The sequence below is a fragment of the Peromyscus maniculatus genome, chromosome 1 (genome assembly GCF_049852395.1).
Source record: "Peromyscus maniculatus bairdii isolate BWxNUB_F1_BW_parent chromosome 1, HU_Pman_BW_mat_3.1, whole genome shotgun sequence".
Lineage (NCBI taxonomy): Eukaryota > Metazoa > Chordata > Mammalia > Rodentia > Cricetidae > Peromyscus > Peromyscus maniculatus.
In genome coordinates, this window is record NC_134852.1 from 161,471,751 (window position 1) to 161,492,584 (window position 20,834).

The 20,834-nt window shown below is 46.5% G+C and overlaps 1 protein-coding gene across 6 annotated transcripts; it reads left to right on the top strand.

The window, feature by feature from the left end:
- The first annotated feature begins 127 nt into the window (after positions 1–127).
- Ganab (glucosidase II alpha subunit) lies at positions 128–20,391 on the top strand. Of its 6 annotated transcripts, none has more exons than XR_013047177.1 (26): positions 128–255; positions 4,552–4,656; positions 4,806–4,914; positions 6,643–6,770; positions 10,265–10,444; positions 10,918–10,983; positions 11,897–11,970; positions 12,158–12,241; positions 12,329–12,425; positions 12,671–12,851; positions 13,359–13,512; positions 14,060–14,295; positions 14,388–14,514; positions 14,637–14,716; positions 14,944–15,087; positions 15,230–15,326; positions 15,789–15,890; positions 16,012–16,255; positions 17,268–17,463; positions 17,842–17,906; positions 18,255–18,331; positions 18,416–18,490; positions 18,623–18,736; positions 18,853–18,965; positions 19,101–19,201; positions 19,323–20,391. XR_013047177.1 is itself a non-coding variant. In XM_076559121.1 (25 exons), exons 1-25 carry the CDS (start codon positions 218–220, stop codon positions 19,430–19,432), a joined length of 2,901 nt encoding a protein of 966 aa, XP_076415236.1. In that variant the 5' UTR covers positions 128–217; the 3' UTR covers positions 19,433–20,391. The 6 variants fall into 6 exon arrangements, 4 of the variants coding, with proteins under 4 accessions (XP_076415236.1, XP_006995256.1, XP_076415251.1 ...); XR_013047179.1 differs by having other exon boundaries at positions 11,897–11,966; positions 12,154–12,241; XM_076559121.1 differs by lacking the exon at positions 17,268–17,463.
- The last annotated feature ends 443 nt before the right edge of the window (positions 20,392–20,834 follow it).

Here is a 20,834-nt window from a genome sequence, read left to right on the forward strand (position 1 = left end):
ATCTGACTCAGAAAGCTGCCGAAGCCTGAGAATGCAGAGGCGGGGACGTCAGGCCACGCCCCATCCATAATTTAGAACGCGCTCGGCCAATGGCATAGACGTCCGGCCGCGCTCTGGCCGGGCCAATCGAGAGGCCGGAAGGGGCGGGGATTAGGATACGTGGCCCAACGTGCGCAGGGGCGGGTAGGTTCGGGTCAAGGAGCAAACCCGGTACAAGATGGCGGCGGTAGCGGCAGTGGCGGCGCGTAGGAGGCGGTGAGGAGCCCGGAACCCGGGGGCGCGCCCGGACGCCCTTAGATCCCCCGAGCCCCATTTGCTCCTTTCTCTATGCCTTCCCGTCACCCCGCTACTCCTGGCCTCGCAGGGCTCTTTGTCCCCGTGGTGGTGGCCTCAGGCTTCAGCCTCCAGCGGCAGATTCGCGAGTCGCTGCGGCCCTTGTCTGTGGGGCTCCTGGATCTCGCCGGGTGACTTAGAAAGGCTGAAGCTGGGTGCTCTTTTCCGCCTTGGCCGCTCCCAGCCGCCCCCTCTCCCTTGGCGGCTCGCGGTGGTCAATGCTTCCGCCGCCTTCCTGCAGTGCCCAGGGCCGTCGAGGCAGGTGGAGGGACGAAGTGCATCCCAGCCTGTGATGAAGCAGCCTGTTGCCACACTGCTCCTCTTTCGGGCTGGAAGCACTGCGGTGGCCAGGTCGTCCTGTATTACTTTCTTGCTCTCCTCACCAGCCCTGACCAGTTTCCTTAATGCTCGTTTGGTGGGCACGGGCTGGGGCAGGAGTAAGTTCACAGTCTGCATGGATAATGTTGCTCAAACACGACATGTAATCGAATGGTTTGGTCTGCGCTCTGGAGTTTTCCTGGAACCGAGAAAAGCTTAGGAACACATCAGCACCGCAAAGCGCGGTACACCTAACGGACGTAGTACTGGGTTGGGAAGAGGCGTGCACTGTCAGCAGTGTAAAGAGGGTGAATCATAAACTTAGCTCTCCAATAAACAAGTGGACTTACTTTAAAGCTCATTCCTGACTTTTAGCTCGTGAACACCTCTTGTTTGGGGCGCCTAAGGCATCCCTGAATTCCTAGAGCCAACAAGTCTGAGCTGGAAATACCCTTTAGAAATCATGTCCTTGTGGACATCTCCCCAAACCTATTTTATAGACCGGAAGATAGGGCTCCAGGGAGTATTTAACTGCCCAACTGCTCACTACTGCTATTTGGGGCAGGTGGGCACAGGGACAGTCGCCCAGTTTCCTGTAGCAGCCACTCCTCAGGACCAGGGCTGTATATATGCCTTGTGCTTAGGTTTTTCTAGTAGCATTTCTTCTGCTTGTTTCACTGTTACTTACTCCTGCTCAGCCTAGTGTACCGATTCCTAGTGTTTCCTCACTTTTCTAGCTGGCTTTTTTCACTACTGGTGCCTCCCAGACAGCCTTCCAAAATTTTCGGTTTCTGGAGGGCTTCCTTTGTTAACTGATCCTTTTCAAAATTTTCTTTTGGTGGTTTTGGGGATCAAACAGGGCTTGATGAATGCAAAGCATTCACCTTGCTTTGTGGTAACTTTCTTCCAAGTAGGTATGGAAGCTGGAAAACTGAGTATGGTAGGCCCTGTGTTGGTTTCATTGCTTAGAAGAACCATGTCTTCTGTATTGCCAGTCTACCCTTGGCTGGTCTGGAACTCACTATGTAGAGCAGGCTGGCCTTGAACTCTGAAAAGATTTGCCTCCCTCTGCCTCCCGGGTGCTGGGATTAAAGATGTGCATCACTGGGGGCTGGAACCATAGCTCAGTGGTTAAGAGCACTGGCTGCTCTTCCAGAGGACCTGAGTTCAATGCCGGTTCAATGCCCAGCACCCACATGACAGCTCACAGCTGTCTGTAACTCCTGTTCCAGGGGATCTGATTACCGCATACAGACATACTTGCAGGCAAAAAAGTAAAATAAAATGTATTATTTAAAAAAAAAAAAAAAGTGATGTGCACCACTGTGCTTGGCTTCCCTCTTTCTTAAGTTTTTTTTTTTTTTTTACATTTATTTTGCCTGTGTGTGTGCCTATGCACATGTATGTAATGAGTTGGTTCTCTCCTTCCACCATGTGGGACTTGGATAATCAAGCTTAGGTCATTACACTTGGCAGCAAATGCCTTACCTGCCAAACCATCTTATGAGTCCCTCTACCATCTCCATGGAACACTTCTAAGTATGTTCCTGTATTGCTTACATCATAGTCACTGAAAGAACTTGTTTAAAAGGCTGATGTTAGAGGTTGGGATAGACCAGAATGTTTGCCTGGCATGAGTGAGACCCTGGATTCAGTCTTCAACACTTAAAAAAAAGTAAAGAAAATAAATCTCTGGTCCAAGGTTTGGTAGTGTTTGTTTAATAAACATAGCAAATGTTTCTTGTCTTATTTTCAAGACAGGATTTTACATAGCTCAGACAAGCCCTCAGACGTAAGTCTTCCTGCTTCTACCTCCCAAAAATTGGGATTACAGGTCTATACCACCATACTTGGCTAGTTATTTTTTTCTTTTTTCATAGAAAGGGTTTCTCTGTGTAGCCCTGGCAATCCTGGAACTTGCTCTGTAAACCAGGCTGGCCTTGAACTCACAGAGCTCCTCCTGCCTCTGCCTACCATGTGCTGGGACTAATGGTGTACACCACCACTGCCTGGCTTACATATAAATGGACACTAAAATATGAGAGTCCCTATATAGGATTCATTTAGTTGGTGAATATATATTCTTCAAGCTAACTTAAATTTTATTGCCATTTTTTATGTATGGTTGTTTTGTTTTGTTTTGTTTTGTTTTTTGCCTGCCTGTGTGTCTGTGCTTGATGCCAGAAGAGGGTGTTGGGGAATCTCCCAAAATAAATTTCTGAAGGTTTTAAACTGCCTTGTAGGTGCTGGGAGTCAAACTCAGGTCCTCTAGAAGAGCAGCCAGATCTCTTAACCACAGAGCTGCCTCTCCAGCCCCAAACTAACTTTCTTTCTTTCTTTCTTTTTTTATTTTTTTCTCGAGACAGGGTTTCTCTGTATAGCTTTGGTGCCTATCCTGGATCTCACTCTATAGACCAGGCTGGCCTTGAACTCACAGAGATCCACCTGGCTCTGCCTCCCGAGTGCTAGGATAAAAGGGGTGTGCCACCACTGCCTGGCATAAAGAAGTAGTTTTGAGCCCTGGTTACTCATTAGAGTTAGAGGATATTTATTTATGAGTTATGTTTTGTTTGTTTGTTTCTTTTCAAGACAGGGTTTTCTCTGTGTAACAGCCCTGTCTTTGGAACTTGCTTTGTAGACCAGGCTGGCCTTAAACTCATAGAAGTCTGCCTGCCTCTGCCTCCTGAGTGCTGGGATTCAAGTTGTGTGCCACCACTGTCCATCGAATTATAATTTTTGAGATAAGTTCTCACTCTGTTGCTCAGATTAGTCTCCTATGCAAAAAAAAAAAAAGAAAAAAAAAATCCTAACCCTGCCCTAGCCTCCCATGGAGCTGTGGGCTACAAGCATATAATGCCATAGAGAGCTTAAACAGACCCTCTTTTAGGTCAATTAAATCAGTCTTTGAAGGTGATAGTAAGGTACTGATTCTTTAAAAATTTCAGTCATTTGAAAGCTCGGGATACACAGTTAACTAGGCCCTTTGGGTTCGTTAGGGCTCAGTATGTTTTTCAGTTGTTACTCTTTTTAGCCTTAAATAGTGATGGCTATCTGTTTTGAAGATGCAGAACTGAACATCAAAGGAGGTGGATGCCTAGTGTTCCAGGGAAGCTAGGACCTTAGGAATTGTGACCAGCAGACTAACTGAGGGCATAGCTTTTGATGTTCTAGCTCTAGCTCCATCTGATGCCTTACCCCGAAAGGTATCATTTGCTTTGTTGCTCTGATGTACACACATGGTATGACCATTTCCTCTGGGATTGACTGTTGCTGCTGCTTCCTCTGAGAGGCTGATGTAACTACAGTTAGCACTCGGGCCTTTGAAGTCCAGAGGTGCTTTGTCTACTCTCTGCCCTTTGAAGGGATGGTGTAAATGAGCCATCCCTTCAGGACTTGCTCGTTCTCTGTCTGTCCGATTCTGTCTCTGTCTCTGTCTCTCTCTTTCCAAGACAGGGTTTCTCCGTGTATCCCTGGCTGTCCAGGGACTAGGTCGGTGGACCAGGCTGGCCTCGAACTTAGAGATTCTCTTGCCTCTGCCTCCAGAATCCTGGGATTAAAGGCATGGGCCACCACTGCCCAGCAACTTTTCTTCTTCTTTAAAAAAAAAAGTTCTTTTGAGATGGGATCTTATTACATAGTCCTGGCTGCCGGGGATTTGCTATGTAGACCACGCTGACCTCGAAATCACAGAGATCTACACTCTGCCTTCTGAGTGCTAGTATTAAAGACATGTGCCACCATGCCAGACTCAGGACTGACTTCATCCTTCGTCCACTCTGCTGTTTGTCCCTATTTAGTGTGATTGCCTTTCATGAGCTGTCTTTTAGGGTTATGGCAAAAAGGTGAGGCCCTTCCTGACTGAGGTGTTAACTGTTCTCTCCTTGTCTTTTTTTCCTATAGGTCTTGGTTAAGTTTGGTACTGACATGTTTAGGGGTCTGTCTGGGGATTACCCTTGCTGTGGATAGAAGCAACTTTAAGACCTGTGATGAAAGTTCCTTTTGCAAGTATGTTTCTGGAAGAGGTGAATGAAAAGTGGGTATGTGGGGAAGTATGTGTGGCAGGTGGGTAGTCTAAGAAAGGAGATGATCAGTAGAGGCACCTAAGGATATTGAGATGCCCTCTAACCTTACTTCCCAACTGTTACACTTGGCAGACGGCAGCGAAGCATTCGGCCAGGCCTTTCTCCTTACCGTGCCTTGCTGGACACACTTCAGCTTGGTCCTGACGCTCTCACAGTCCATCTGATCCATGAAGTCACCAAGGTCAGGCAAGACAAATAAGGTAGTAGGGATGGGAAAATGGGTGGGAACTTGGGAAATTGAAACTTGTAACCAATGTTTTATGTCAGGCTGATCTTGAGAATTTTACTTTTTATTTTTTTCTGTGTATTAGTGTTTTGCCTTCATGTCTGTGTACAATGTGTCTCTAGGTCCTATGGAGGCCAGAAGAGTGTGTTAGATCTACTGGGACTGGAGAATTGATCATTGTGAGCCAGCATGTGCGCTCTGGGATCAAACCCAAGTCCTTTGGAAGAGCAGCTAGCTCTCTTTTTTTTTTTTTTTTTTTTTTTTTTTTTGGTTTTTCGAGACAGGGTTTCTCTGTGTAGCTCAGCTAGCTCTCTTAACAGCTGAGCCGTCTCTCTGGCCCTGAGACTTTTGATTTTGAAGAAATCTGATTTCTGGTTCCTTAGGCCAAAGCTTCATAAACTTTTTACATTTGTAAGAAATTTTTATAGAAGGGAGAGAGAGTGTTGTGTATGAGTGGGGTGTGTGTGCAAGTCAAACATTTAAATAAGCCATAAATTTATTTTACAACAGTTATTTGGCACACACATTTTTTTTTTTTTTTTGTGTGTGTGTGTGTGTGTGTGTGTGTGTGTATGTGTGTGTGTGTGTGTGTGTGTGTGTATGTTTCCAGACAGGGTTTCAAGACTCACTGTGTAGATCAGGCTGGCCTCAAACTCAGAGAGATTGGCCTGTCTCTGCCTCTGGAGTGCTGGGATTAAAGGTGTGTCCTACCATCGCCTGGCCACTATTACAGTTTCTTAAGGATGAAAGCAAAGTTATATTCTAATGAGATGATGTGCTTGTTTGTCTTTATATGAAGACTTAGTCATGTCTGAAATACATGGTCCTGAGGTATTCAGAGCATCTTCAGGGCTTTTCAGAGTTGAGAATTCCACTTCATATAAATACTACTTAGTATAAAATGGCAGATGTATGACTAGAGCCATACTTCAGAAATTGTTGGAAATTGTCCTAATCCCAAGCCAAAATTCATTCCTTTTTTTTGTTTGTTTGTTTTTGGTTTTTCGAGACAGGGTTTCATTATGTAGCCCTGGCTGTCCTGGACATTACTTTTTTTTTTTTTTTTGGTTTTGCAAGACAGGGTTTTTTCTGTGTAGCTTTGCGCCTTTCCTGGATCTCGCTCGGTAGACCAGGCTGGCCTCGAACTCACAAAGATCTGCCGAGTGCTGGGATTAAAGGCGTGTGCCACCACCTCCTGGCCTATCTTAGTTTTTTGAGACTGAGTTTCTCTGTGTAACAGTCCTGGCTATCCTGGAACTCACTCTGTAGACCAATCTGGCCTTGAACTCAGAGATCCACCTGTCTCTGCCTTCCAAGTGCTGGGATTAAAAGTGCGTGCCACTAGTCCTGGCTTTCAACTGTTCCTCTTAAGAAGGACCCAGATTTGAATTCCAGTACCCACATGGTGGCTTACAAAATATCTACAGCTGCAGTTCCAGGGACCATTGCCTTCTTCTGACCTCTGTGGGCACCAGGCACGCACATGGTGCATATACATTCAGGCAAACCACTCATACATATAAAAATAAATAAATCTAAAAATATATATATTTCAGTTTTAAGTCAGAGTGGTAGGCAAAAGGCTGAGAACAGACGTCTCAGATTCTGTGTTCAGAGGGTTTGCAGACGGTCTGCATGGCGCAGTCTGTTTTGTTCTCCAAATTTGGGTTTTCTGTTGTGCAGGCGTTGCTTGTGCTGGAGCTCCAGGGCCTTCAGAAGAACATGACTCGGATCAGGATCGATGAGCTAGAGCCTCGGCGGCCCCGATACCGAGTGCAAGATGTTTTGGTGGCTGATCCTCCCACATCTCGGTAAATTTTTCCTGAGAAGGCTATCTGTCTGGGTACCCTTTATCCTTCCTGGTGAGCCTTTGGTAACTTTGTTGCATCAGAGAAATAGTTGACCAGCACCTCCCCGTCTCTGGTCTCTCCAGCTTCTTTTCCTTCTTTGTTTCAGTTCTTTCACTCTTCTGCTCACTCAGCAAACAGGTGGTGTTTCTCTTCCTCTCAGACTAAGTCCTGGTGTTAAAAGGAAGTAAGCAAGCCACAGATCACACATCTTTGTTTGCCAGGCTCCCCTCCCCTCTTTTTTCCCAGTTGTTAGAATACAATTGCTCAAATATTTACTTTATATTTATTCATATGTTTAAATTACAGGTCTCTGCTGCATCTGTTTCTCTCTCTCTCTCTTTCTCTTTTAATTGAGACAGGATCTCATTCTGTAACTCAGGTTTGCCTGGAATGCAGTTTGTAGATCATACTTAGCTTTGGACTCACTTAATCCTACTTAGTGGCCTCAGTCTTTCGAGGACTGGTTTTGTAAGGCATGAGCTACCTACCACACAATACCTTGCTCTTTCCCAGTTAATTAATGAGACAGAATATCTTTGTATGTTTGGTTTTCTTTTATGTGAGTGTGTGTACAAGTGGATGTGTGTCCAGAGAACAACCTCTGGAACAGAATTTATCTCTCATTGGCCTGGAACTCACTAATTAGGCTAGGCTGGCTGGCCAGCGATCCCCAGGCATCCACTTGTCTCTGCTTCTCTGGTATTGGGATTATAATCTGAAGCCACCACACTGCATTTATATGTGGATTCTGGGGATTAGACTCTGCTCTTCAAGGTTGTGAGACAAGTACTTTGCCAACTGAGCTCTTTCCTCAGGCTCTATTTATATGTTGCCTTTGGGTTTACTATTCTGTGAGATAATAGCTGATAGCTATACCCATTCATCTTTTTTGTGGTTTGTCCTTATTGGCTTAGAGAATTTGTTAATCTTGAGTCTTTACCATTTATATCTTGTGAGTACCTTTTCCCAGGTTGTAACCTTTTAATTTACTGAAAGGAAACAGTTTGAGATTAAGGATGTGACTTGATTATAGAGTGCTTTGCTAGGCCCTGTGCTTAAGTTATTCCAGAAAAGCAAATCAAAATACTTGGGCTGGGGAGCTTTTAGCTGTTATTTGTCTTCCTGAGTGAATTGGTAGCACTGCACTATTAACCCCAGTTTATGTTTATTTAGATTTCGTTAGGTTTTACCTAGTATGCTTTTTCTGCTCTGAAGCCAAGATACCATTCAGCATTCAGTTGTCATATTTCTATAGATTCCTCTGGACTGAGACAGTTTCTCAGATTTTGAATGTTCTTGATGACCCTGAAGGTATCTTTTGATAAATACACATTTTTAGTGTTAGTGTTCAGGTTACTGTGTCAGTCAGTGTTCTTCCTTGTGGTGTTAGCACATACTGCTTTGTTTAAATAATCTCTCTTGGGCTGTGGATGTGGCTCGGGGAGAGCTCTTGTGGAGTATGCACGAGGCCCTGGTTCAGTCCCTAGCATTACAAAAACAACAACTGTTTCTTCCAGGCCTGGTGGTTGGCATCTATAATCCTGACTACTCGAGAAGCTGAGGCAGGAGAATCTCGTTAACATAAATATTAGAGGCCAGCCTAGGCTATAACGTGAAACCCTTTCTTATAAACTAAACAGACAAAGACATAAACATGAACCAAGAAGGACAAGAAAAAAAAGTTTTGTTTACCACTTGGAGACAAATATTTTTTAAGTTTTCGTCTAAGGTTTTATTTTGTTTGTTTGTTTGTTTGTTTGTTTGTTTTGAGGCAAGGTCTCACTATGTAGCTCTGGCTGTCCTGGCACCCACTACATAAACCAGGCTGGCTTCAAATTCAGAGCTCTGTCCCCTAATTAATTAATTAATTAACTAACTTGATTCATTCTGCTGGAATTAAAAGAGTTCACCACTACCACTGACAAAGAATGCATATGTCTGTATGGAAATGTCATAATGGAGCCCCTTTCTACACTTAATGTATACTAATATATTTTTTATTTTAAATCCTCTTCCCTGATCCCAATGTCCCCATGGCCTACTGAGCAGATGTGTGTGCCTCTTCTACTAGGTCCCTAAATATTTACTTATTTATTGTATTTATATATGTCTATGTGTGGGTATGTGCATGTCAGTGTATGTGCCCTTGCAGGCCAGAGGATTCCTGGAGCTGGAGTCAGATGAGCTTGTGAGCTGTCTGACATGGGTGCTGGGAATTGAACAGTCAGTATGAGTCCTCTGCAAAAGCAGTCAGTATGCACTAACTGATGAGCCCTTCTTCTAGCTCCAGTGTGTGTGTGTGTGTGTGTGTGTGTGTGTAGATGCACATGGAGCATGCATGCAATGGGGAGAGGACAAACTTCGGTGTTGTTCTTCAGATAGTGTTCCCTCTTTATTTTTGGAGACAGGGTTTCTTTGTGTAGCCCTGGATATCCTGAAACTTGCTCTGTAGACCAGGCTGGCCTAGAACTCAGAGATCCACCTGCCTCTGCCTTCCGAGCACTGGGATTAAAGGTGTGCGCCTTCACCAACCAGATGTCCCCTTTTTAAATTTTTTCCCCTTTTAAATTGTTTTTGGGATAAAGTTTCACATTGGCTTAGGATTTAACTAGTAACTTAGGCTGGCTAGCTAACCTAAAAAGGATCACCTGTCTCTCCTTTTCTAACAGGGAGATTCCAAGCATGCCCTACCATGTCCAGCTTTTTTACTTAGGTTCTGAGGATTGAAGTTAGTTGTTTTTTTTTGTTTTGTTTTGTTTTTTTTTGCAAGCATTTTACTTAACCTGTCTCTTTAGTCTTTACTAAAATTTCTTTGAAAGGATCTTACTGTGCTCTGGTTGACATGGAACATGCTTTAGACCAAGGTGGCTTTAGACTTGAGGCAGTCTTATCTCTACCTTCCAAGTGCTGGGTTACAGATATGTGCCACCATACCCAGTCTTAAGGTTTACTTATTTTGGGCCCAGTGGGATGGCTCAGTAGGTAAAGACACTTGTGGCCTAGCCTAAGGACCCAAGCTGAATCTTCTGGATTCAACATGAAAGAAGTAGAGAACAGACTCCAGAATGTCTTACTTTGGTCTCTACATGCTCACAGTGGCGCATGCTAACCTGTCCCCACAGTATAAATGGAAACATACAAAAAAAAAGATTTTATTATGGTTGTGTGTATATCTGCATGTGTGTGTGTGGATGGGTATGCACTGGAGCATGCGTGTAATGGCCAGAGGACAAGCTGGGAGATTGGTTCTCTCTGTCGTGTAGGTCTTTGGAACCTGATCTCAGGGCATCAGGCTTGGTAGCATGCATCTTCTCCTGCTGGTTCATCTTGCCAATCCCCAAAAATGTTCAAAGAGAAAAAGGCTCTAATGAGTTTGTTTCTCCCTGAACTTGATGCCTGTAGCAAGCCTCTTAGCCTTTTGCCTAGTCATCTATCCCCTTTGATCTCTTTTCCAGGCTTTCAGTTTCTGGCCATGATGACAACAGTGTAGAGCTAACGGTGGCTGAGGGACCCTACAAAATCATTTTGACAGCACGGCCATTCCGTCTTGACCTGCTAGAGGATCGCAGCCTTCTGCTCAGTGTCAATGCCAGAGGACTTATGGCTTTTGAGCACCAGAGGGCCCCCAGGGTCCCGTGAGTACAGGGTGGGGACTCAGGGAACTTGTGGTAGTGCCTAGAAATGTTACAGGGTCTGGTTTTGTAATCTTGGGAAGAGATTGGGAGCAGGACGGCCAAATAGGGGCAAGAGGGTGGGAGACACCATCTGTCAGAGAGGTAAAAACCAGACCTGGGTTGCAGTTTTCTCTTTTCCTGTACATATCAGGAGGCAGTTATTTTTGTCCCTGAGCTGTACACTGGGCACCTCCTCTGGGAGGTTTGCCTGGATCTGCTCTTTCTTTCCCTTCTCACATCATCACATTCCCCTAGTTTATTTTCTTCCTATTTATTTATTTGCTTGCTTATTTATTTATTCATTTATTTATTTATTTTTGGTTTCTTTTCCCCCATCTCCAGAAGTTTGTCTACTGAAACTCACTTTTATGTTTCTGTTTTTGTGTTGGTTTTGTGCCTCCTTCCCCTTCCCTACTCATCTCCTCCTGCCCCAGTTTCTCGGATAAAGTTAGTCTCACGCTCGGTAGCATGTGGGATAAGATCAAGAACCTTTTCTCTAGGTAAATCCACGGCACTGGTACTGTATCTGTTCCTCTTCCTTACCCGCCCCTCACTCTGGCCCTCTGGGGAAGTTGTCCCAGACCCTTCCCTCCCCTTCCCTTCACCATCTGCTCTTTCCCCACTCTTGGTCTTTGGGCTCTTGTTTGCTGTCTCCCCGGCTGGGAGGAAGATGAGTGCTGGAAGTCCTTAAGGAATGCGGGAAGCTTATTGCTTTGCCAGGGGGGGTGGGGTTTTCTGTTTTGCTGGGGTTCCAGGTTCTAACTCGGAATACATTTGAGATCCTGGAGAGAACTGTTTGCCAGCTGCCCTTGAAAAGCATTTATTGTTGTTGTTCATTTTTTTGTTTGTTTTGAGACAGGGTTTCTCTGTGTAGCCCTGGTTGTCCTGGAACTCACTTTAGATCAGGCTGGCCTCGAACTCCCAGATCCACTTGCTGTAGCTCCTGAGTTCTGGGATTAAAGGCGTGTGCCACCTTGAAAAGCTCTCTTTGGCAAAACCTTTTGGAGTCCCAGAGTGTATCTGGAGAGGCTTTTTTATGGTTTGACCAACTTGCCTTTGTGTAAAGCCTAATGAGGAAAGGTTAGATTTTTTCTGTGACGGCAGCAGAGCCAGGACAGGCATTTAGAACCTAGGCTGAACCACCCTGCCTGTCTCTTGTAGATACCAGCAGAGGCTGCTGATGTGGGCCTGTGTATAGGAGGCACTTCCTGCTGGCATCTGCTTCACGTTTTCCTGCCAGTTCTTTCCCCATTCTGCTCACTGGGGTCCCTTCCCAAGCTTTAACATTCAGTCCCTTCCTCCAGTGCTTTCATTCCTTTGGACCCTTGGCTCTCTATTCCCTCACCCCTCCTTCCATTAGCCCCTCATCCCTGCCCGCTCTGGATTGGAGCAGACAGCTCTCCTACCTTCCAGGCAAGAATCAAAAGACCCAGCTGAAGGCAATGGAGCCCAGCCTGAGGCAACACCTGGGGATGGTGACAAGGCAAGTTGAAGTGGTGGGTGGGTGGAGTGGAGTGGAGGGCGACTGACTGGGAGGCTGCTGAGTAAAGGCCCACAAGAACATGGAGCCTAGTCCTGTCCTGAAGGATGAGATTTAGAACACGAGAGTGGGAAAAGACTACTGGTGCATGATTGGCTATCAGTCCACATTTTTTTTTTTTTTTAAACAGCCAGAGGAGACCCAGGAGAAGGCTGAGAAAGATGAGCCAGGAGCCTGGGAGGAGACATTCAAAACTCATACTGACAGCAAGCCTTATGGTGAGGGGCCGGGAAAGCCCTGGGTAAGGGCTCAGGGACATCTTGCCAAGCAGAAGCTCTGTAAATCAGCCTTTGCTTTTCTTCCAGGACCTACATCTGTAGGTTTGGACTTCTCTCTGCCAGGAATGGAACATGTGTACGGGATCCCCGAGCATGCAGACAGCCTGAGACTGAAGGTCACTGAGTGAGTCCAGTAGTAACACTGGGATGGTTGAAAAGGAGGCAGCCAGGGCTTGGGAATTTGCTCATTCATTCAGTTGCATATTCTAGACAAGCATTACTCCCTTCCTGTATCTGGGTTACCTTCCTGGATTATAAAGTTCTTTTAAGGAACAAGTCTGTTCTTCTTTCAACTATGTCTGTGGGGTGGAATTTGCATATGTCACAGCCTGGCCAGTCATTAGTCTAAGTCTGTCTGTCTACCACCAGGGGTGGTGAGCCATACCGCCTGTACAACTTGGATGTGTTCCAGTATGAGCTGAACAACCCTATGGCTCTCTATGGGTCTGTACCTGTGCTCCTGGCACACAACCCTCATCGAGACTTGGGCATCTTCTGGCATAATGCTGCTGAGACATGGGTTGATATATCCTCCAACACTGCTGGGAAGGTAAGAGCATAGTATGGGCAGAGATGTGGTCAAAGTCTGCCAGGTCTTAAGACAGGGATGCTGGAATGTGAGTGTGAAAATGCTAGTGGCCCAGCTTATTTGGGAGATGTCCTTAGTCATTGCCAGATAGTACTCATGGTGAGTGAAGTCATTGCCCTCTCAGCCCGAGAAGATTCACTGTCCATTCTGTAGGGACACTCTGGGTGTAGGGGTTACGTTGCTCACTGAGATGGAAAAGGTCCCCGATCTCAGGGAAGACAACGGGTATCAGTGGGTTATAAGGCGAGGACTTCAGGCGTGGTAAATGGCAACAGCAAGGCAGTCTGTGGTGGAAGGGATGGTGCTGCTTCAGAGAGAGTGGTCCCTGAAAGCCCCCAGAAGAGACGATCATTTACGCTGACCACACAGAAAGAGTTAGGAGCCAGCTGTATGAGCGCTCAAGAGAAAATAGCTGCTTTTGTTTCAAGTTGGCAATCAAAGGTTGACTTTGCTTTTTCTCCTCCATAGACCCTGTTTGGGAAGATGCTGGATTACCTGCAGGGATCTGGGGAGACTCCACAGACAGACATTCGTTGGATGTCAGAGAGTGGCATTATTGATGTTTTCCTGATGCTTGGGCCTTCAGTTTTTGATGTCTTCCGGCAGTATGCTAGTCTCACAGGTAGGTGATGCTTCCACTCGGCCAGCCAGGAGCCTCCTTTTTCTGTTTTTGAGAAGTTAGGTTTGTGCATTTTCAGAAATTCTCTCTCAGCCTGTTTTCCTACCCTACCTTCCTGTTAGTCTCCCTCTACTTTATAATCAGGTTTGATATCCCCTTTGTGACTCTATCCTTTTCTTCCTCCTCTCTTTGTGTATGTGTGTGCATGCATGCCATGTGTGTTTGTGAGCTGAAGTTAGAGGTGATTGTGAGCTTCTTGATGTTGGTGCTCTGAGCCCAAACTTGGGTCTTTTGGAAGAGCGGCAAGTGCTCTTAATCCTCGACCCACTTCCTTAGCCCCTGTAACCATCCTTTGAAGAACCAGGCATGGTGGCGCATGCATTTAATCCCAGCATTCAGGAGGCAGAGGCAGGAGGATCTCTGAGTTTGAGGCCAGCATGGCCTACAAAGCAAGTTCCAGGACAGCCAGGACTCTGTTATACAGAGAAACCCTGTCTCGAAAAACTAAAAAACAAACAAACAAACAAACCATCCTTTGATGAACCTGCAGGGACCCAGGCATTCCCCCCTCTCTTCTCCCTCGGCTACCACCAGAGCCGCTGGAACTACCGGGATGAGGCTGATGTTTTAGAAGTGGATCAGGGTTTTGATGATCACAACATGCCCTGTGATGTCATATGGTTGGACATTGAACATGCTGATGGCAAGCGATACTTCACTTGGGACCCTACCCGCTTTCCTCAGCCCCTTAATATGCTTGAGCACTTGGCTTCCAAGAGAAGGAAGGTAAGGGTGGCCTGCAGCTATGTTTGGTCTTCTCACAGTAAGACTGAAACATGCGAGTCCCAACCATTTCTACTTCTATTCTTTGCCCCTAGCTGGTGGCCATTGTGGACCCCCACATCAAGGTAGATTCTGGCTACAGAGTTCACGAAGAAATTCGAAACCATGATCTGTATGTTAAGACCCGAGATGGCTCTGATTATGAGGGCTGGTGCTGGCCAGGTAAGCAGGCCAAGAATTGAAGAGGAGACTGTTGGGAGGCCAAGGAGGTAGAATTGTTTCGTTTGGGGGTTTGTTTTTTTTTTGCCTCTTTGGGGATTGACAGTTGCTGTTTCTTCTTTCAGGCTCAGCTAGTTATCCTGACTTCACTAATCCAAAAATGAGGGCCTGGTGGGCTAACATGTTCAGCTTTGACAGTTATGAGGTAGGAAAGACAGTCCCTGTGCCTTCTGTCTTTTCTACCTTTTCTCCATGACTGAGCCTCTGTGCTTGATACCATAGCTTTTGTTGGGCCTATACATTTCATGGGGACTTGAAGATCTTGGAGGATTCTGAAAAATGCATGGTTCTAGATTTCTGGAAGCTTTCTGTCTAACAGTGTTCGTCTTTTTCCTCTCCTTTTCTAAACATACTTGGTGCCTGTGTTCTCAGGGTTCAGCTCCTAACCTTTACGTGTGGAATGACATGAATGAACCATCTGTGTTCAATGGTCCTGAGGTCACCATGCTGAAGGATGCCGTGCATTATGGTGGCTGGGAGCACCGGGACATCCATAACATCTATGGCTTATATGTGGTAAGGGACTGAGAGGAAAGTTGGGAGGCAAAGGGAGAAAGCGCTTAAGCATGAGGACTTTGTAGTTTTCACCAGATGCCAGGTGGCCGTTGTTCACCATTCTCTCTCTCTCTCCCTCCCCCTCTCCCCCCTTTCTACCCAGCACATGGCGACTGCTGATGGGCTAATACAGCGCTCTGGTGGCATAGAACGTCCCTTTGTCCTGAGTAGGGCTTTCTTCGCAGGTTCCCAGCGCTTTGGTAAGACTTGGAGAAGAGAGTTGTGGCAGCTGTGCATGGGAGTGAAGGCTTGTAACCCCAGCCCTGAAGAGTGTTGACTCAGGAGTGCTTTAGTTGTAGGGCTCCCTAGATAGTCCAGGCCCCTTGGAGCTACTTGGTATGACTCTGTCTCAAGGAAACAATAAGCAAAAATAGAGCTGTAACACAAGAAATACAAAGGCCAGACCAGAGGAGCCATGGTATCTCTGGAAAGCTGTATATTACATCCTCCAGCTGTGTACTCTGAGGGGAACCAGAGAGTGAATGGGATGTCTAACCCTCATTTAAGAGTTCTGACAGGGCTGGAGGGAGAGTACCCTAGAACCAGAAAAAGGAGTAGTGTTTAATATCTTCAGAGCATCCTGGCTGCTGTCCGAGGACACCTGTCTAAGGCTGAGTCCCTTTCTCTTTGTCAAGCTCCTTCCCTCTTCACTTTTTCCCCAGGAGCTGTTTGGACAGGGGATAACACTGCAGAATGGGATCATTTGAAGATTTCTATCCCTATGTGTCTCAGCCTGGCACTGGTGGGACTTTCCTTCTGTGGTGGTAAGAGGAGGAGAAATTTGGAGGTTTGATTGGCATAAAATCACAGGACTTGGGCATGAGCAAAGAACTAGAATATTTATAGTATTTGCCCTTTTGCAACCTGCTCCTTCTCCTTTCCCAGCGGATGTGGGTGGCTTCTTCAAGAACCCAGAACCAGAGCTGCTTGTGCGCTGGTACCAAATGGGTGCCTACCAGCCATTTTTTCGGGCTCATGCCCACTTGGACACTGGGCGGCGAGAGCCATGGCTATTAACATCTCAATACCAAGATGCCATCCGAGATGCCTTGTTCCAGCGATACTCTTTGCTCCCCTTCTGGTATACCCTCTTCTATCAAGCTCACCAAGAAGGGCTTCCTGTCATGAGGTAAATTAGTCAGTGGGGTCTGTGTAGAGTCAGGTAAAGTGGCTATGAGCTAATGAAATCTGGTTTTTGTGTCTGCACCTCTTTCTTTCCCTTTCCAGGGCCTTGTTTCAAAAATCTGCTTTGAATATGAAATGTGGAAGGGAGGTTTGAGGATGTAATTTAGTGGTAGAGTACTTGCCTGGTATGCACAAGGCCATGCTTTCAGTCAGTCCCCAGTACCACCAAAAAAAGAAAAGAAAAGAAACAGGTTAATAGGCTAATGAAATGGCACAGTGGGTAAAAGCACTTGCCATCAAATATAGGGAATGGAATTCAGTAGCCAGAATATGATAGAAGGAGAAAACTGACTCCTACATGTTGTAAGCTGTTCTCTGATCACCACATGCATGGCATGGGACCCTCCATCCCATCAAAAGTTGTAATTGGAGCCGGGCGGTGGTGGCCCACGCCTTTAATCCTAGCACTCGGGAGGCAGAGCTAGGCGGATCTCTGTGAGTTCGAGGCCAGCCTGGGCTACCAAGTGAGTTCCAGGAAAGGCGCGAAAAACAAAAACAAAAACAAAAACAAAAACAAAAAAAGTTGTAATTGGAAAAGGGGGGAGGGGCGGTGGTGTTTTGTTAGGCAGAGGCAGGTGGATTTCTGTGAGTCCAAGGCCAGCCTGGTCTACAGAGTGAGATCCAGGATAGGCTCCAAAGCTACACAGAGAAACCCTATCTTGGGGGAAAAAAAGCAAAGCCTGGTCTTGTGGTGTAGGAAACTAAGGCAGGAAGAAGGGGAGTTTAACACCAGCTCGTGCTGCATAGCAAGACCCTGTCTTAAAGAGTCAGGGAGACTGACGGGTATAAGAGAATGGTGGGAAGTGAGTGTCGGGAGAAAACGCCAGCAGTGACGTGGTTGACAAAGTAAGTAAAGTGGGGTGATAGGTTAGCTGGTCACCAAAGGCCTTCTTGAGAAAGCGGCCATGGAAAGATGAGCGTGTACAATGAGTGAGACAGATGTTTGTCATCCCAAGGAAGAACATTCCATGGAAAGGACACTGCAGGTGCCAAAATTCTGAAGTAAAACAAACCAGAAATAAAAAAATTCAGTGGGCCTTGGGAAGAAACTGGCAGGAGAGATTGGCATTGTGAATGGAGAAGACACTTCTCTGATCCTAGAGGGCCTGGCCAGCTTGGTGTCACTGAAGTGTTTGAGGAGACCACTGACAGGTAGAGAACGACTGGAGAAGAGTGGAGTTAGGGAGTGAGACAGGAAGACAGGTGGAGTTGTGTGGCTGCAGCTGCCAGCTGGCTGGAAGCTCCTGGGGTTCTCCCGAGTTTGATTCTTTGTTGTTTTGTGGGTTTTTGTTTTGTTTTTGTTTTTGTTTTTTTGAGACCGAGTTTCCCGGTGTAGTCTTGGCTGTCCCAGAACTTGCTCTGTAGACCAGGCTGGCCATGAACTCAGAGATCCACCTGTTTTTCCCTCCTGAGTGCTGCCAGCACTGCCCAGCCTCCCGGTGTGGTTCTTATTGCTAGTTCTTGGAGGATTGTCTTTGACCTCTGTCTGAGAAGATAATGTCTTCCTCTCCTGTCTTGCTTCCTTCCTAGGCCCCTCTGGGTACAGTATCCTCAGGATGTGACTACTTTCAGTATAGAGGATCAGTTCCTGCTTGGTAAGAAATGGGAAGACAGTTGGTAGTGGGCTGGGTTTAGGCTTAAGAAGAATTTGTGACTGGGTGGTGGTCGTGGTAGCGGTGCATGTTTAATTTCAGCACTCCAGAGGCAGAGGTAGGTGAGTTTCTGAGTTCAAGGCCAGCCTGGTCTACAGAGTGAGTTCTATGACAGCCAAGCCAAGGCTACACAGAGAAACCCTCCCCGTAAAAAGAACTTGTGCGATATGTATGTGTGAAGGTCTAAGAAGGTTGGAGTAACTGTGGCTGGACTTGTAACAATGATGCTTTAATGCTCTCTAGACTGGCAGCTCATGCCCTCAGTTCCATGTTAATTCCTATATGTTTTAGGGGATGCACTCCTGGTTCACCCTGTATCAGATGCTGGGGCCCACGGTGTGCAAGTCTATCTGCCTGGCCAAGGAGAGGTAAGTTACAGAATGCTGTAGACAAAGAAGCAAACAGGATGGAACCCCTGTGCTTTAAGTGATCCAATATCTTATCATCCACAGGTGTGGTATGACATTCAAAGCTATCAGAAGTATCACAGTCCCCAGACCCTGTACCTGCCGGTAACTTTGAGCAGTGTGAGTATTCCTGTCTAGCTGCCATCCCTGTGTGTAATTTGAAGTCCAAGTAACCTTGGGTGCCCAAAAGAGCAAGAACAAAAGATGCTGAAAGGCCTAAAGTAGTGCCTCACTGTAGTCCTTTTGCCTTAGATCCCTGTGTTCCAACGTGGTGGGACAATAGTGCCTCGATGGATGCGCATACGGCGTTCTTCAGACTGTATGAAAGATGATCCTATCACTCTCTTTGTTGCTCTCAGTCCCCAGGTGAGTCTCCAGTGGGTGAGCTACTTCAACTGTCTGCCTGTGTTCTAGAACTCAGTCCCCTGGGATGTGTCCTTCACTCCCTCTTGGCTTAATTTCTCATCTCTCTTTTTGCTCAGAGTACAGCCCAAGGAGAGCTCTTCCTAGATGATGGACACACATTTAACTATCATACTCGCCATGAGTTCTTGCTTCGTCGATTCTCATTCTCTGGCAACACACTTGTCTCTAGGTAATGGGAGTCCCCTCCACATGGGCTGGGCTTCAGGGGTGCTCGGGTTCACTCTGCTTTTCTCATCTTTTGACTTTGCTTTGAACAATCTTGCTGACAACTTCTCCGATGGGCATTTGCTTTTATTGCCTCCAGTTCAGCAGACCCCAAAGGCCACCTTGAGACACCTGTCTGGATTGAGCGAGTGGTCATAATGGGGGCTGGGAAACCAGCAGCTGTGGTGCTCCAGACCAAAGGTTAGTGATGGGTCTGGCCTTGGGATGGGGGGAGGGCAGCAGGAACAGGGTCGACAGGGTTGGAACCTTGCTGTGGGGAAGTAGCCCATTGCTGACTGTGGTGCTTGCCTTCCTTCCACAGGATCCCATGAAAGTCGCCTGTCCTTCCAACATGACCCTGAGACCTCTGTGTTGATACTGCGCAAACCTGGCATCAATGTGGCATCTGACTGGAGTATTCATCTTCGATAACCCAAGGATCTTGTTCTGAGTTGGGAGGAGGGGTGTGGTGGTATTGAGTTACCTTTTCTTTTTGGAGTTTGACCCTACTTAGAGTTCACCTTTCTAATCCCAAGACTCAGATTCTGCCAACATCTGGGCAGGGTGACAGGGCTGTCCTAGGGCCCTGAATTCCACATGTGAACTAGTCTTTGCTTCTGTGTGTTTCCAAGCCCCTCCCCTCATTCCAAGTATCCTGTTGCTATAACTGGAGCACACTGATTTGTGAAGACTCGAGGGGCCTTGTCTTTCTCTTCACCTTCCGTAAGGTCCCTGACTTTTCCTCAGACCTTATCTATTCATGCCTCTTCTGTGGATGCCTTGGAAGAAGATGAGGACAGTGAATGCTAGGGTTCCTTTTTTCTTCCTTGTTCTCTTCTTTCCCAACTGCCCACCCTTTCCATTCCTCCCTCCCTGGATCTGCCCTCCCAGTCCTCACCTTTCTCCGTTCCACTGATACACTGGGACCATCCCTTACCTGGTGCGGGACGAATGGATCAAGATTCAGGTTGCTGGAGAATATCCTCTTCCTTCTCATCTCAACCTTTTCTTCCCTGTTTCTTTCCAGAGCTGCTGCATTTCTCCCGTCCCTTGCGGGAGAAGCTTCCATACAATTAAGAGGGGATGGTCATTAAACTTCTTTTGCCCCCTCTGGTCCCCTTGGGACACTCAAGATAGAGAAATGAGTTGTGGTTTCACTGAATCACGGTCACCTGTATTTATTGCTGGGAAGAAGGCTGAGGGTGGGAGCAGATGATCATGTGTATCCAGGGACGGCTTCAAGCCCTGGGAAGGGGGTTGAGGGAGGACTCAGGAACCAGGAGAAATATTTGTGGGAATTTTTTTTTTTTTTTTTTACTTTCTCTGGGTTCCCAACTGTGACAGGTTTTGATAAAAGGAGAAACAATAAAAAGATAAACCATAGATAACAATTAGGTGTCTGAATTATAGTTGTAAACTGAAATACTCCAGAAGATAGTGGCCTTCCATTTTAATCTGAGTAAGCTGCTTAATTCTAGCAAACCGAGCAAGCATGAAGCTTCTTTAGCTTAGTAGATGCCAGGACTTTATAGAACAACCCACCAAGGGGGTCTTAGGTGGTAGAGTAGTCAGAAAATTGCTCTGCCTCTCTAAGTATAAGGACCTGAGTTTGATCCACAGCCCCTTGTGAAATCAGCTGAGTGGTGGTGGTATAGCAGGCAGGCATTTAGGGGGTGGGGGTGCAGACAGTCAAGGCTCTGGCCAGCTTGCCAAGCCTACTTGGTAAATTCTAGCCCAGACCAGTTTAAAAAAAGAAAAGAAGGATGGCCGGGCGGTGGTGGTGCACACCTTTAATCCCAGCACTCAGAGCCAGGCGGATCTCTGTGAGTTTGAG